At 39.9% G+C, this 15,267-nt stretch overlaps 1 protein-coding gene and 2 non-coding genes across 13 annotated transcripts in view; all 3 read left to right on the top strand.

The window, feature by feature from the left end:
- The window catches only part of CNOT1 (CCR4-NOT transcription complex subunit 1), a 54,936-nt gene that overhangs the window by 22,197 nt on the left and 17,472 nt on the right, over positions 1-15,267 (top strand). For 5 of the 11 annotated variants that reach the window (XM_033517141.1, XM_019008001.2, XM_015639929.3 and 2 more), the window contains 12 exons: positions 3,634-3,784; positions 5,169-5,370; positions 5,870-6,016; positions 7,138-7,262; positions 8,069-8,355; positions 9,193-9,271; positions 10,513-10,743; positions 11,834-11,974; positions 12,637-12,816; positions 13,870-13,986; positions 14,393-14,503; positions 15,092-15,169. In XM_033517141.1, the coding sequence (XP_033373032.1) occupies positions 3,634-3,784; positions 5,169-5,370; positions 5,870-6,016; positions 7,138-7,262; positions 8,069-8,355; positions 9,193-9,271; positions 10,513-10,743; positions 11,834-11,974; positions 12,637-12,816; positions 13,870-13,986; positions 14,393-14,503; positions 15,092-15,169 (1,849 nt within the window). The remainder of the gene's footprint in view (positions 1-3,633; positions 3,785-5,168; positions 5,371-5,869; positions 6,017-7,137; positions 7,263-8,068; positions 8,356-9,192; positions 9,272-10,512; positions 10,744-11,833; positions 11,975-12,636; positions 12,817-13,869; positions 13,987-14,392; positions 14,504-15,091; positions 15,170-15,267) is intronic. The other 6 variants (XM_015639934.3, XM_019008004.2, XM_019008002.2 and 3 more) reach the window with 3 other exon arrangements.
- LOC117245026 lies at positions 4,114-4,249 on the top strand. The gene has a single exon (XR_004499159.1). It is a non-coding gene; the product is annotated as a small nucleolar RNA SNORA50 (small nucleolar RNA).
- LOC117245024 lies at positions 13,317-13,455 on the top strand. Its single transcript, XR_004499157.1, has one exon. It is a non-coding gene; the product is annotated as a small nucleolar RNA SNORA46 (small nucleolar RNA).

Below are 15,267 nucleotides of genomic sequence, written 5' to 3'. Positions count from 1 at the left end.
TTATAATTATTATAATTCAAGAAGAGGTAATGTAGTGCAGTGTGCAAGCCAGAGGGGCTGGAAGCTGGAGATGGGGATTGTTTTGCTGATACATTTTGGCACCAAATGAGGCTGGCATGTCCAAGTGTGTGTTACCTAATCTGGGGTTTATATTGTGTCCTTTGCCTTAGCCAGCGTGGTCTTGAAAGAGATAAGAAGCATCTTTAAAGGTACCCAGGATGATTCATGGTTCTCATGTAGATAGTAGGAAATTGGTACCAACATAGAGTTGGTCACAGTAAGTATTGGAACTGAAAGGGAATTTGAGGTACCTGTAAGATTTTTGGAGAAGGGGTTCTCCTGTTTTCTACTGGAACCTGTGCAATTGAAGTTCAAATGTTTCTGAAATATAATGGTCTAGCACATGTTTTGGTCTGGAGAGCTCACTCATTTTCAAGTCAAAGTGCATCTTCTGAGACTGTAGTTCACAAATGAACTTATATTCCTTGTTTTGCATGCTGCAGTGTCTGTGTTTTAGAGGTTTAATAGTTAACTGTAGATTTGAATTGCATCTAATGTCATTGTGTTCTGAATTTTAATGTGTTACCAAGTTTTATTTATTCCATTAATTCCAAACGCCACTAGTTCTCTACTGGCACAATTCTCACAGCCTTTGGTTTCTTTTTATAGCTACTTTTATTCCCTTTTATACAAGAATGTGACCTACTTGCAGTCATTTTCCATTAGTTATTCTCTTTGAGCTTTAGAAAGAAAAACCTTGGATTTCTTTCATGAAGCAATTGCTTTGATTAGCTTAGGTTTCAGTCACGAATGGAGGTAGGCGTTGTAAAGACTAGAAGGTTAAAATCACAGTAAATATTAAATACATTTGTGAGGGTAGCTGCACTTCACTAGCTGAAGGCTGCCAGCTCCTAAATTTGTTGGTTTAGGAGCCTGCTCTTTAATTAGGCTGTAGTTAGTTCTTGTCTTGTTTTGTGACCTGGGAGACACTTTTTTTTAGCCACCAGGTCCCTGCATGTTCTGAAACTTATTTTTGGTGCAGCTTGTTTATCACTAGTGAGCACTGCAGTTGTGGCATCATGTAACAGTGAGTCTTCAAAAAGAAATAAGTGTTCCTTCTATTACTGAGTGTTTTTACAAAATGAAGTCATGCTTGGTTGCAGGCACCACAGGCTGACCAACTGTGTCATTTATTAACAAGCTGCTTGTGAGAAGCCCTTCCCTCATGGATCTGCAGTGAGTTGGGAGGGGCAGCAGTGTCTTCTCCCCACAGTCATGTCCTGAATGGTCCAGGTGTGTCAGTGTGGGGAATGGTCATTTCTTCAGTCCTTGTCTCAAACAAGGAAGAGACTTCTGTGTACCTGTGCCTCAGGGATGAAAAGGCTTGTTCCTGCTTTGTAAGAAAGTGTTTGGGGGCGAAAAAGAGGAAGAGAAATGAACTTGTGATTCCAGCAAGCTGGAGCTTCCCTTGCAGTGACAATTTTGGTGCTCTAGACTCTGGTCCCTGGCTCTCAGCTCACCAACTTCATTCGCCTGAAATGCAGACTGGGATTTTTTGTGGGTTTTGGTTTAATTGGGTTTTTTGGTTGGTTGGTTTGGGTTGTTTTGGTTTTTTTTCCAAAAACCTGCAGTTCTGTGATATCTAAAAATAATGTGATATTTGCAACTTGATACAGCAGTGTGTCTCGTGACATGATAAAAAAGTTAACCTTCAGTCTGCCTAGATGGCAAGACAAAACATTAGTGGTTCTCTCCAAAGCACAAATGGCCTAACCAGTCACCATAAATATCCAGCTCGGGGATAGTAAGTCTGTCTTGTCCTCATTCTGGGCTTCCCTATTATCTGTCTACACCTGGTTGGAATTTCTTTTGCAAAAGCATGTTGTAATATTTAAGCACAAAACCTGCAAATTTAACCCCCAAAAAAGAGGAGGGCAAAAGACTGCAGTTGGTAACTACACGTGAACTGTAGACTCCCCTGATCCATTCCATGGCTACCTGAAGTGCTGTTTGGTCTTGAAATACCTCCTGCATCAGAAAAAATCCTGTGGTGCATTTCAGTTGGCCATACATACATTTAAATGTATGACTGTGGCATTGGGGTGAGGACAAATACATACCATAGATACTGAGGCTACTGTGTGACAAGCTCAGAGCTCTGTCTTCAGGTCTGGTTGTGCTTTCTGAAAAATAAATCTCTTTGGAGCTAGATTTCTGATTGCATTTTCATACATTTCCCCCCAAGCCCATTTGTTTTGAAGTCTTTGAAACAAAGCTCTGGTGAGAGGATGTTAGGAGTGTAAAGGACCTAGCTTGTGAAACAGTTATTAACATGTCCATTGCCTTGTATAGAAACCTAGTCACCCACAATACCTCCCCAGATACCCATCTCTCATGGGTGGGATTTTCCCCACACTGCAGAGTGGATGGCTGGCTTTGGAGGACAGCTGGAAGCCCTTAACTAATTCTGTGTGTCCTGTAACAGGATATCTGCCAAAGCTAAAGGCTAATCTTCAATTCTTCTGCCTTAATCACCATGATGATTTTCCCCTCTTTTTCCCTTTATCCCAAGAGCTGAGCAGTAAAATCTTGTGAAAATTGAGTTGAAATGAGGAATCTTCAGACAAGGTTAACAGAACAACAAAGCTGTATTAGGATAGTTGCACCATTACAGGAAGGAATCTACAGCTTTAGCTGTCTTTACCAGAAAGATATAACTGAAGTTCAGGAAAGCATAAATAATTGACTGTTTTTTTCCAAAAGGAAAATGTTAGTGTTCTGTTATTATGTCTGTGGTTAGGTAAGTCAGCAATAGAGTTGACTTTGCTTCCAGTTTGGGATCCTGGCAGTCAGCATGGAACACTTTGGAAAGAGGTACTGACTGCTTTGGGTTGTGCAATGACTTTGTGCCTAAGTTTGAGTTTTCTGATGTTTTTTGACTCTATTTTCCTTGAATAGTTAAATTTCCTGTCTCTGTTTGGGTTTAGTGCCAGTGTGTGAAGCACGTCTTTCAGTCTGTAGACAGATGAGTTCTAGTGAAGCGGGTGGTGGTATTTACCTGTTCTTTTTTTGTCTGTGAGTCCATAGCCCATGTATCTCATCTTTTACAGAGACTTTGTGTGTAATAACATTCAAAATGAGAATGACCTTAAATGGTGAAGTTTGGGTATGGAAAGAAACTATGAGGGGCAGTTTTGAACAAGGGATCACAGCATCACTATCTGTATTATAATTCATGGGGTTAAGCTGTTATGTAGCCTGTAACGTGGACAACAGCAGACAGGCTCTTCCAAGAACCTGTTGGAGCCGTGTAGGTACATATCCCAGCCTTCTGTAAGTCCTTATTTGCTGGGGTAACTGTAAAGGAGTATTTGAATCATCAAAAACAAAGCAATAATCTATTGGCAATTGCTGTAGAACTACAGTTTAAACTTTCCTATTTAAATATAGCTGTGTCTCTTGGGAGATGATCTAAGGCAAGTTTTTCTAATAACAAAATGTAGCTTTTGCCGGGGTTGTTTTGCAGCTTCTTTCTGTGAAATGTGGCCTCAATTTCTCTAGGAAAATCAAATAAGTTAAGGGCCTTATTTTTGTGAATGTCACATGGCTCACTGTCGTGCTTCTGCATCCCAGGAGTGTTTCTCAGGAGCTGTCAGAGACGATCCTCACCATGGTAGCAAACTGCAGTAATGTCATGAACAAGGCTCGACAGCCCCCACCTGGAGTCATGCCCAAAGGACGCCCGCCCAGCGCGAGCAGCTTGGATGCCATCTCTCCTGTGCAGGTAGAACCATCACATGCTGCATTTTCAGAAGGTTGTGTTGATTTAGTGCTAGTTCTGCTGTACTAGTTGAGCTCTATCTGCAGGACTAAGTCAAACATCATCTGGCTCACATAGTTTTGTGCTTGCATGTCTTGATAGCTTGCTTGTAACTAGAGAATAATGTCTGAGGGATGTAGTTCAGAACTGTCTCTCACTTCACTGATGTCTGTAAGAAGTAACTGTGAAGTATTATAGGATGGGAGCACTGAGGAGGGACAGATATTTGGTTTATTTAAGATAACTGAGGCTTTTTTTTAAAGTGCTAAAATTTACTAGGACTTCTGAGAATTAAGCACTGCCTTTGAACCTGATGTGTCTTGTTTGTAGCTTCACGGGCCAAGCCACAGTGCTAGAGCATAAGGACTTGTTATAACTGGGGCTCTTCAGCTCTCAACTGAACTGCTCTTTTAAAAACAAGGTACATTTCAGTTAATCCCTGCCACTCATCATCCCTTCCTCCTCTGGGAGCAACACATTACAGACAGGTTTTGCTTCTAGCAGTTACATTCAATGGCAGATTTTTAAGTGGTGTAAAGTATTTCACATGAAATAGCAGCAATTCAGCATTTAAGAATGACTGAATTGTCAGTAGATTATGTAAACTAAATGCAGAGAGTGGTTTTCTTGTGAATTCTTGCTTTATTGAAGTTGCTCATCAGATGTACCAAATATCTTGGCAACCTGCTACAGATAACTCATATGAACAAACAATTGAAATGAAAAGCAGCAATTTTTAGTCTGTAGTCATGTTGTCTTCTGGGTAGATAATAGCATTATCTCCTGTTCCCAGTCAGTTCCTTAACTTACTGCTTTGGCAGACTGTATTGTGCGTTCCCTCCTATTCATGAACCAGGTCTTAATGCTTTTTATTGGAGACTACGTTCAGGTATTTAGCTGTGAAAAGTGGGCATAAGAGGGTCCCTCAGACAGTCAAAAATACTCTTTAACTTTGAAATAGCTTTGTAAGTCTTGAGGTGGGGTCTGAGGTTGAAAACTGCAGCGCATAAACTACTCTAGTACAAAAATCTGCAAGTAGAAGTAAATGCTGCTTATTGTAAGCATTTACTGTTGTGTTACAGTTAACTACAGACTATGGAACAATCAGACTTTGTAAAACCTGTGAGAGAATAGAATTTCAGGGGATGGCAAAAGAAAAATAAAAGTGCATTCTATAGACAAACTTATCTTTTGGGGTGATCTGGATGACTTCAGAATTTACAGTAACTATGCAGAAGAGCTTTTCTCGGAAATGTTTTGATACATAGCCGTCTTTGTGCAAAACATGCCAAAAATCATCTGGATTGTGGTTTATGGATGTCTGTATAATCTTCCTTTCTTCCTTCAGATCGACTCGCTTGCAGGAATGGCCTCTCTTAGTTTAGGTGGCTCAGCTGCTCCTCACACCCAGAGCATGCAAGGCTTCCCTCCAAACCTGGGCTCTGCATTCAGTACTCCTCAATCACCAGCAAAAGCATTCCCACCTCTTTCCACCCAAAACCAGACAACCGGTTTCAGTGGCATCGGAGGACTCTCTTCACAGCTTCCAGGTACTGCTATTGCGGTGGAGTGTTTTTGACATGGCACAGCTAAGGCACTTTTATTGCTGTGGTTGGAAATACTGAATGTAACAGCCCACCCGTTGAGGGTGGGTTGGGTACTTCCTTCCATTTAAGGGTGGGAAGTCACACTGAACAAACAGCTGTGTCATATGGGAGGGAGTTACACTCCGATATGGAGCGAGGAGTCCTCACTCCTGGGTCACTGCTGAAACAGCACTTCAGATTGTTGCAGCTGCAATAGATAAAAGGTTTGAGTTGAGGATGAGTGTTTTTACAAATATCGCAGCATTGTTTTAGGTTGGGACAGAGACTAAGAACTACTTATGTTAAAACTGCTTGATATTAGACAGCAATGAGGCTGTCAAACTCTGACTTCTTGGAAATGGCAAGTGCTAGAAGGAGTGGCAAGTGGGTACTGTGAGGGTGCAACTGAGATGACCAATTGCTTGCTTGTTTTAAGTGGTCTTACTACACGTTTGCTATTAAGTAGGTGGTCTTACTACGGGTAGCCTGACTGGCATAGGAACTGGAGCCCTGGGCCTTCCTGCTGTGAACAATGACCCATTCGTGCAAAGGAAGCTGAGCACATCTGGACTGAACCAGCCTACATTCCAGCAGAGTAAGATGAAACCTTGTAAGTGGTAGTGTTGTCTGTGGCTGTGAAGTGTGACTGTGGTCTGCAGTTAATCTGTGTTTCCATCAGGGGAAGCTTGGATCTGTAGGTGGTATATGTTAGAAGTGTGGCTCTGGTATTATTATATTAGTCTGAAAAAGGTGCTTCTAAACTTGTATCTTAAGGGCTTGCCAAGTGGCCTGGGGGAGAAATGTTTAAAAAACCCATTAGCATAACAACAGAATGTGTTGTGGATTTGCATGAACAGTGTATTTCTGTCCTTTTTCTGCTGTGCTGTGTTTTGAACAAAAGTGTTGTCTGCTCTTGACAGAATTGTATATGCCAGGTACAAGGGTGTTTTTTGTTTCATTTGTAACAAGGTTAAACCTGGGTAAGGTCCTATTGCGTCAGAGAACTTGACATGTGAAGTAGTGAAATAGACTGCAACGTTCATATACAAATAAGACAAACAAAAGCTGGTGGGAAGATAGGAATAATAGTAAGGAATAAAGTTCTTAACACTAAGTCATTATCCTTAACTAATTCATGCCTCTGCAGCATGCTCACAGTGAGATGTTGAAGCAGTCAAATGGTCAGGAAACACAGTCATAGGCTAAACCTTCTGCATTGCTGTTACAGAGGAGCTGTCAAAGAAGCCACGTGCAACAACAGCAAAGTTACCTATCTCTACACATGTACAGTGGAGGTGGCTGTAATCACCATCAGTTTATATTCTGGGTCTTGAACATTCAATATAAACTTATTGGAAGCTCACTGGCTGGCCTGAAAGTCTGTGTGCAAGTTTGTGTGCATGTTAGTGTTGTGTAGCATGCTTTATTCTAGTCTGTTCTGCATTCAGTTATTTAGTTGTCAGTTGAGGTTAGCTTGGGATGCACTGGGTTCTCAGAGTAGAGCAGTGTGAGGTTACTTCTATCTTAGGATGCAGGTTTTTTGAATAAATTATAGCATATTGAAACCAGATTTTTAAATAGCAACTCCTGTCTACTGGGGAGGTTAAACATCCTGCTCTTCAGAAGAACTAGCAGTTCTGTATAGATTGGTGGAAGAGTTAAAAAGAACTAGATGAAATCCTGACTGTCTGAAGTTTTCCTGAGCATGATACCTGTTCCCTTTTTTAACAGCTGACTTATCTCAGGTGTGGCCAGAGGCTAATCAGCACTTTAGCAAGGAAATAGATGATGAGGCAAACAGCTACTTCCAGCGTATTTACAACCATCCACCACACCCAACCATGTCTGTGGATGAGGTGAGTTCCCTTCTGTAGCAGTTACAGCACCTGTCCAGAGACTTGCAGTAAAGTGGATCATAATTATTTGTTCATGTATTAGTTTTAGTGAGAAATAATTAAAGGGTCGTGGTAGATGTTTGCAACATTGTTTTTTTACTTGATTGAAGTTGTTTTCACAGTAAACTTGCAGTTGTTCATTACATTCAGCTTTGACTTCTCTGGACTGAAGATTTCAGATGTCTAATTAGCACTCCTAAAATGTCACTAAGTGGGAAGGATTCAGTGTGGTGTGGAAGCTTTTGTGTTGAAAATAAATGCTAAAGAGTGCCTTTAAATAGTCTGTATAAATTATCTTAAATATATTTGGTTTTAAACTATGTAAAAATGACTACAAGATCCAGATATGTGTCCCAAGTTCTACCTTCTGAGCTTTTGATAATTATTTTTGTTAGTCTCTATGAGAGTAATTATTGGTCTGATTTACTTACTCTTTGAAGTACTTCAAATTTACTTTTAATACATTTGCACAGTTATAAATTATGTAAGACACAACATTAATTTTCATTTTTCCAATTTGAAAGTAACGGAGTAGGCGGTCACAAAAAAGTTTTGCATGAAGACAGTCACTTAAAAGAGAACTGAAGTCTGAAGAGGAAGCTGGTTGTAGTGATGTAGTGTCTGTCTGCTGGCTAAAACGAAGCAGTTACTTTGTGGTTGTGGTAGCACAATGTACCTTAGTAGTTGGAAACACTCATGAAACATGACCATGGGAAAGGGCTGAAATAAAACAAATCTGTTGGTAACAATTTCCAATTTCTTTGCAGGTCTTGGAAATGCTACAGAGGTTTAAGGACTCCAACATTAAACGGGAACGAGAAGTGTTTAACTGTATGCTGAGGAACTTGTTTGAGGAATATCGTTTCTTTCCCCAGTACCCAGATAAAGAGCTGCACATAACAGCCTGTCTCTTCGGGGGCATCATAGAGAAAGGACTGGTTACTTATATGGCATTGGGCCTGGCCCTGCGCTATGTTCTTGAAGCCTTACGAAAGCCTTTTGCATCCAAAATGTACTATTTTGGTATTGCTGCACTAGATAGATTTAAAAATAGGTGAGTGTGAGATTTGTTATACTTCTAATAGTGCCTGTATTGTCTTGCAAACCTTGGACCTGCTCTAATGGTGCAGCTCGAGATTGCACATCTCAGTTTGGGATGTAAAGATACACTGACTTGAAACCAAGTGTAAATGTGCCAGTTAAAGGGTAACCTTTCTCAATAAAAATGTTCAGTGTGATACCTGTATAAGTGTGGGACAAACTGGGATGCTGAAGCCACACAGACTCTATAAAAATCAGTCAAGTGTCAAGTTAGATGAATGGGGTGCATGTAATTATGCTTCCCAGGTGCTTTACAGTGGAGTGTCATTTGCATTGTTCATTACTGAAGGACTGACTGGGAGCTAAGCTCTAGAACTTTGCCTTTACACCAAAAACTATTGCTAAATGATCTCAGAAAAAGTTAGTTTCTCAAAACTTCTAATGAATTGCAGATAGAGAAGATTGTGGGTGTGATGTGTGCTCTGGTTTGCTGTTAAAAATGCACTGAGACAGACTACAAATTACTTATACAGTATCTGTAAATATTGCAATTGTAATTGCAAACATTCAATATAAATACAGTTGTGTACTAGGTCAGAAGTATAGAGATATAGGAAGAGATGGGTTGCTGTGAATAAATCTTGTGCTTTAATGTTAAATTAATTCCTTTTAAATAGATTTTGCAAGAAAAAATATTTTGTAGGAAATGCTTTGTTTGCAGCACAGCTACTGTAAGGAGTCTAGAAGTAATTCTGTGGTGCAGTATGGGACATACCTGATATTTGTTTCTGTTTAATACTGTTTCTGATATGGGCTTATGCTTCTAACTAATGCATGTTTTGTCTGACAGATTGAAGGACTATCCCCAGTATTGTCAGCACTTGGCTTCTATTAGTCACTTTATACAGTTCCCACATCATTTACAGGAGGTGAGTGTGTGTGTAAGCAACACTAACTTTCTGTGATGTTAAATTCTTTTAGAGCAAATTTCTTTTTTCCTTTGGAAAAGCAGTCTCATCTGTGGCGATTTTAGACCATGTACATCCACAGAATCGAATGCCTTTTCTTGAAGATTTTTGCTCTGGGATAGGGTGGGCACATGAAGGTGCCTTTCCTGCTTACATAAATCTGTTTGGGTTGTTTATGTTGAAATAGCTACCTGAATATAACTGCATGATCAACCAATGCACATCATGCATGATGGTTTTAAAGTGTCTCAGTGGATTCATATTCCAGTCCCTTAAAGATCTGGAGTTTGTCTAAAACAGAAATCATTCAGCTGGGTTTATACAGTTTCATACTTAGACCTGATAAAATAATCCAGGAAAAATTTCTTTGCTGAAGTTCTGATGAGAGCTGTGTGAATACCTTGTTGTCCAAAACAGTGCTCATCACATGGTGTCTGCCTTGAATGTGCTTTTATTGGTAGAGAAATACAGAAAAACTAATCCCAGTGGCAGGGATTAAGAGCATGAGCTAAATAAGGAAAAACATTCAGTTCTACCACAAGGTATAGGCTCACACACGAAGCTGTGCAGTCCAGTAGCAGTTTTGCTTTCACTAACAGCTTTCAGACTGTACCCCTTAAATGACAGCCTGATGTTTGCAGTTTCTGGGGAAATGTATAGCAGTGGGGAAGAAACTCATTTTCCTATGGGACTATTTCAGAAGATGTAATATCTAAAAGTTGGCTATTTCTGAATTGTGGTTTTTCTTATTAATGGTGAGCTTCAGACTATTCTATCTAGCTGTTGGAGTCCTTGCAGAAGACTTCTTACTTGCTTTGTAGCCTGCTACTTGATATTCACACATTGCTCTTAGGCTCTTTCTTCTCGTTTGTTCTGCTGTTCTAGGTCTGGAGGGAGAGGGGTGGAGTTTTTTTAGGTAGTGCTCTGTAAAGTACTAAGCATGTTAGGTCTTGTGATGCTTGACATCAACTTGTTGAGGCCAGAGGCAGAGCTTGAGGCTCCTTTGCCTTAAGAAAGTTCCTAGTGACAAGATGTGCTTTATCAGGATATACAGCTGTATTTACAGATTCCTTTATGGCAAGACTGTCAAATATTTTAATGATCGTTGGCAAACCTTTATATAGTGCTCATGCTAAAAAAATCAGCCTATAGTTCTGTTGCTGCATGTGAAATGATTTATGTTCTTGTTCACCCTATTTTAGTACATAGAATATGGACAGCAATCCAGAGATCCTCCTGTGAAGATGCAGGGTTCAATCACCACCCCTGGAAGTATTGCACTTGCCCAGGCTCAGGCCCAGGCCCAGGTTCCAGCAAAAGCTCCTCTTGCTGGCCAAGTCAGCACTATAGTGACCACCTCAACCACCACCACTGTTGCAAAAACCATTACAATCACCCGACCAACTGGAGTCAGCTTCAAGAAAGATGTGCCGGTGAGCATTGTGTCATTGTGCTCTTCCTAGAGGGACAGATGCTGCTCTGGACTAAGTACATACAGACAGAATCTGTTTTAATTTGTGTACTACAGATTTTCAAGCTGTGATCTTTATTTTAGATTTAAAGCATATAACCTTTTAAAATACGGCAAACATTTTTGTAGAGAGAAGGCATTTTTCATCATCAAACTACCCAATTCCTTTGGGGTCAAGTTGAAATGTGTTCTTGAGGCTGTAATTATCCTAGACAATTACAGAACCATCATTTCTGCTCATGACTTTCAACAGGACTCTTAAAATAGTTGTTAGCTGCTATTCTGCTTGGGACTTCAAAACACTTAGTGCACACATCTGACCTCACAGTTTCAACTGCGTTAGGTTTTTCACATCTTTGGCCACTTGTGTAAAAACTCTGAACTGCTTGTCAGAGTTATTACAGGGTTGGCAGATAGATAGAATTGGCTATTGCACAAAGTTTTGGGGCACACTGGGTCCCATGTGGATGTCAAGGATGGGCAGTGCTGTTCTGTATGATGGCTGATGGAAACTCCTGTCAGGATTGATACTTAAAACTGCATCACCTTTTCCCTTAATTGCAAAGTACCAGGTCCTAAAACCCTGGGGTCCAGACCTGCAGCTGTAGAGACCAGGGTCACATTCTTCATCTGGCATCTCAGAGTGAGAACCTGGTCTCAGAATGAAAGTCTGGGGTTTCTCCTTCCCAAATCAGCACTGAAGTGCTCCTGGAGACTCCCTGCTGTGTTAAGTGCTGCTCCCTATTCTGTTGTGATTTTTCTTCAAGCTGTAATTGTACAAAGGCTTAAAGGCCTAAAGGGTGCCATTGTAGGGGCACTTATTATATGTGCATGTAGAGGCTTTTTCTGCAGCAGCATTCTTCTTCTGAGTATTGATCATCATTTTTAGAATAAAAAATCACTTGGCTCCTTCAGAGTGCTGCTGAAAATGCATCTGAAACAGCAGATGTCCCCTGATAAAGCTTCATTCTATTTCTGCTTGACAAAACAGAAGTTTCTTTTGATGTCACCTCTAGGTATTGTTTATACTTAACTTCTTGTTCTCCCTCCAGCCTTCCATTAATACTACCAACATTGATACGCTGTTAGTGGCAACAGATCAAACAGAGAGAATTGTGGAACCTCCAGAGAATGTCCAGGAAAAAATTGCTTTCATCTTCAATAATCTGTCTCAGTCAAATATGACACAGAAGGCAAGTATGAAAGAATGCTAGTAAAAATAATTTTTATACTTTTAATTCTTTTTTTATATATTTATTTTTAAGTGTGGGCTGATGATACTTCTACAAAATTCTGACTTGAAAAACTTTAGGAGGGAGCACACTGTAAAGAAATCATAGTTCCCAGCACTTTCTGCTTAAACATCTTTGGAGAGAAAATTTTCCAGGGAGAGGAGAGATGGGTGAAAGATACCGGTTCTTAATCTTAAATGAGCATTCACATCATAAATGGATTGGGTACCATTAAACATTGCAAGATTAAGCTCTGGTATTTCAATCAGAAATTAAGGGAATTTTTCTGAACTAGTTGAGGTGTACGGTCCTGCTGCCACCTGTGCTGTTGTCTTGTGGATGGATGGCCTGAACTTGTAAGGTCACAACATTTATTACCAGTTTTCTGGTAAAAAGCTGGGAAGTGGAGGAGAAGTGAATTGTTAAGCCTTGCTGATTTCATGATTGAGTCTTTACTAAAGAGACACTGATTACAAATATTTGTTTTTTTGTAGAAAAACAGTATTAGTGTTAGAAGCAATTGACTGACCATGAGCTGTGTGTTGATCAGATCTGACCCCAGAAGGGTTTTGATTATTTTCTCATCTGTTTTGTGGTGTACTTTGTCTTTGGTTTGAGCACAGGTGGAAGAACTGAAGGAAACTGTGAAAGAAGAGTTCATGCCTTGGGTATCACAGTATCTTGTGATGAAAAGAGTCAGTATTGAGCCTAACTTTCACAGCTTATATTCCAACTTCCTCGACACACTTAAGAATCCGGAGTTTAATAAAATGGTTCTGAATGAAACCTACAGAAATATCAAGGTGAGTAGTTCAAGTTTTCTAGAGGCAGCACAGGAGTGTGTTGTTCTTCTCATGCTATTTGTTTGTATGATGCTGATCCTCAAATATAGATTATCATTCACAAATCTACTTTCTAGCTTACCAGTAAACTTACAGGCTATCTTTGGGAATACTAGGATTCTTTTCAGTTAGGAACGTATGAAAGACTTAAATTGTATAACAGGAGGGCAAATTTGCATTTGAATTCATTTATGTAGGTGGACTTCAAATTTGTGTGAGGTTTGCAAATTATAACCCAGGGGAAAATTGCTTGCAGTCTAGTTGTTTTCTGTGCAGGAAAGTACATAGATAGAAAACCACGCTCTGCTCTTCTGGCCCAAGAGGAATAGTGGGGAAAGGGTGTGTTTAGAAAACAGGAGTGTAAAAGACAAAAAACTTATTGGAGGGCTAAGATAATGTGGACAGGAGGAGGAAGCAGTAGCCCAGAAGTGATGACCAGATGAAAAACAGCTTGACAAGAAAGCACTATTTTTAAACCTGTTGGTGGAATGTCCTCACCACCACGGGTTACGCTGTAGTGCAAAATCATCTCCTGAATCTTGAGAGCACAGCTGACCTTGCTCTGTACAGCTGCTGCCCCTCTGAAGTTCAGGAACAGAGCTAACAGCAGAATACTTGTTTTATGATTTATGACATGATTTAGGTTTTGACATGACATGGTTTCCCTGGAAGGTTAAACTGTAGCCTTCAAGTCTGTGGTGCAGCATTAAGAGGAAGCACAAGTTAAACTCAGCTATGGGAGTAGTTGTAACAATCTCAACAGAGTAAATGGTGAGGTGTGGGAAAGTGTAATCCTCTTTTATTGATCCTTTTAAAGAAAGGAATTTTGTAGTCATTACAGTGCAGATTTGCAGGGTGTTGAAGTGAAAGCTGTTCAAGTATCTCTGTAATGTGACTGAAGCTCAGAACTTAACGTTCCAAAACTTTGCCTTTATACATCAGCTGTTGGATTTGGTTTGGAGTCTGGTTATCTTCTGCTTCTTGCTCAAGATGCTTTTTTTTTTTCTTTGTTAGGTGCTATTGACATCAGATAAAGCTGCAGCCAACTTCTCAGACCGTTCCTTGTTGAAGAACCTTGGTCACTGGCTGGGAATGATAACAATGGCTAAAAATAAGCCCATCTTGCACACGGTGAGCTTATATGTTTACAGATTTCCTTGGCATGAATCAGTATGTTCTTATGCTGTAACATAGGCTATTTGGGAAATCTTAGCACCTTTCTGGTGCCTCTTTTACTTGCCAAGTACAAAGTATGACTCCAGAACTGGTTATTTAACGCTTCTAAATGGCTTTTTTATATCAGAAGTAACTAAGTAGCTAAATTTGTTTTGGCAAAAGCTTCTTAATCCATGTAAGAATGTAGCTGTGTAAATCTTTGTTCAAAGAGTTTACAGACTGCTGCTTAGCAGTCTGTAAAATTCAAAGGCTATTTTGACTCAGCCGTGCCTGTATCTGAAAAGGAAGCAGTGTATTAGTGGAACTGTGCAGTGTGTTTGCTGTTTTCTCCACCCTCATTCCCACTTCACTTGTTTTTCAGGATTTGGATGTGAAGTCACTACTACTGGAAGCTTATGTTAAGGGACAACAGGAATTGCTTTATGTAGTGCCATTTGTTGCCAAAGTCTTAGAATCCAGTGTCAGGAGTGTGGTAAGTGTCTTTGCAGAGACAGAGTTATTGCTCAAATGGCAAAACATTGCAGGAAGTAACCAGCTTTTGTCACAAAATGAAAACTGATTGAATTCTGTGGAGAGAAAGAAAAGGGATGTAAAGGGATGTAAAAGCATAAAGTGAAGGAGTTTTGTTTGGAGGGAAAGTACATGACCATGCATTTTTGCAGCATAAATAGATGGTGTTAGCTGATATGTAATGTGGTATCCCTAAACAGAACTCTGTTGAGAAATGGAAGGATGCCATTGAAAAGGTTCTAGGATGTATTTTATTTCTCCCACCCACTTTGATCCTGATCAGCCTGTAAGTTCTGCTTGATGTAAACTGATCTTTCAAGAATGACTAGGTCATTGTGTTTCCAGTTTTTCACTTAGGTTCCTAATGTATTTCCAGTTATACTGAATTACTGAAATAATTATTACTAAAATACTAAATTCAGCTCTAACCACAGGTGTACAAAGGTTTCCATGGCTCTATGCACACATAGCTGCTTGTGTTTAAACATTTCGAGTCAATTATAAATTAACTAGATGATTCTGTAATACTGCTCTCTTCTTTCTCTTGTAGGTCTTCAGGCCTCCAAACCCATGGACAATGGCCATTATGAATGTTTTAGCTGAGCTGCATCAGGAACATGATCTAAAAGTAAATTTCTGGATTTTTTTCTGTACCTTCTGAGTGTAAGGTTTTATTGACATATTAGTCAAGAAGGATGTTGTGAAGGACTAAGCAGTCCTTCTCAC

Source organism: Parus major, chromosome 11 (assembly GCF_001522545.3).
Source record: "Parus major isolate Abel chromosome 11, Parus_major1.1, whole genome shotgun sequence".
Classification (NCBI taxonomy): Eukaryota; Metazoa; Chordata; class Aves; order Passeriformes; family Paridae; genus Parus; species Parus major.
This window is presented reverse-complemented; position numbering and strand designations above follow the sequence as displayed.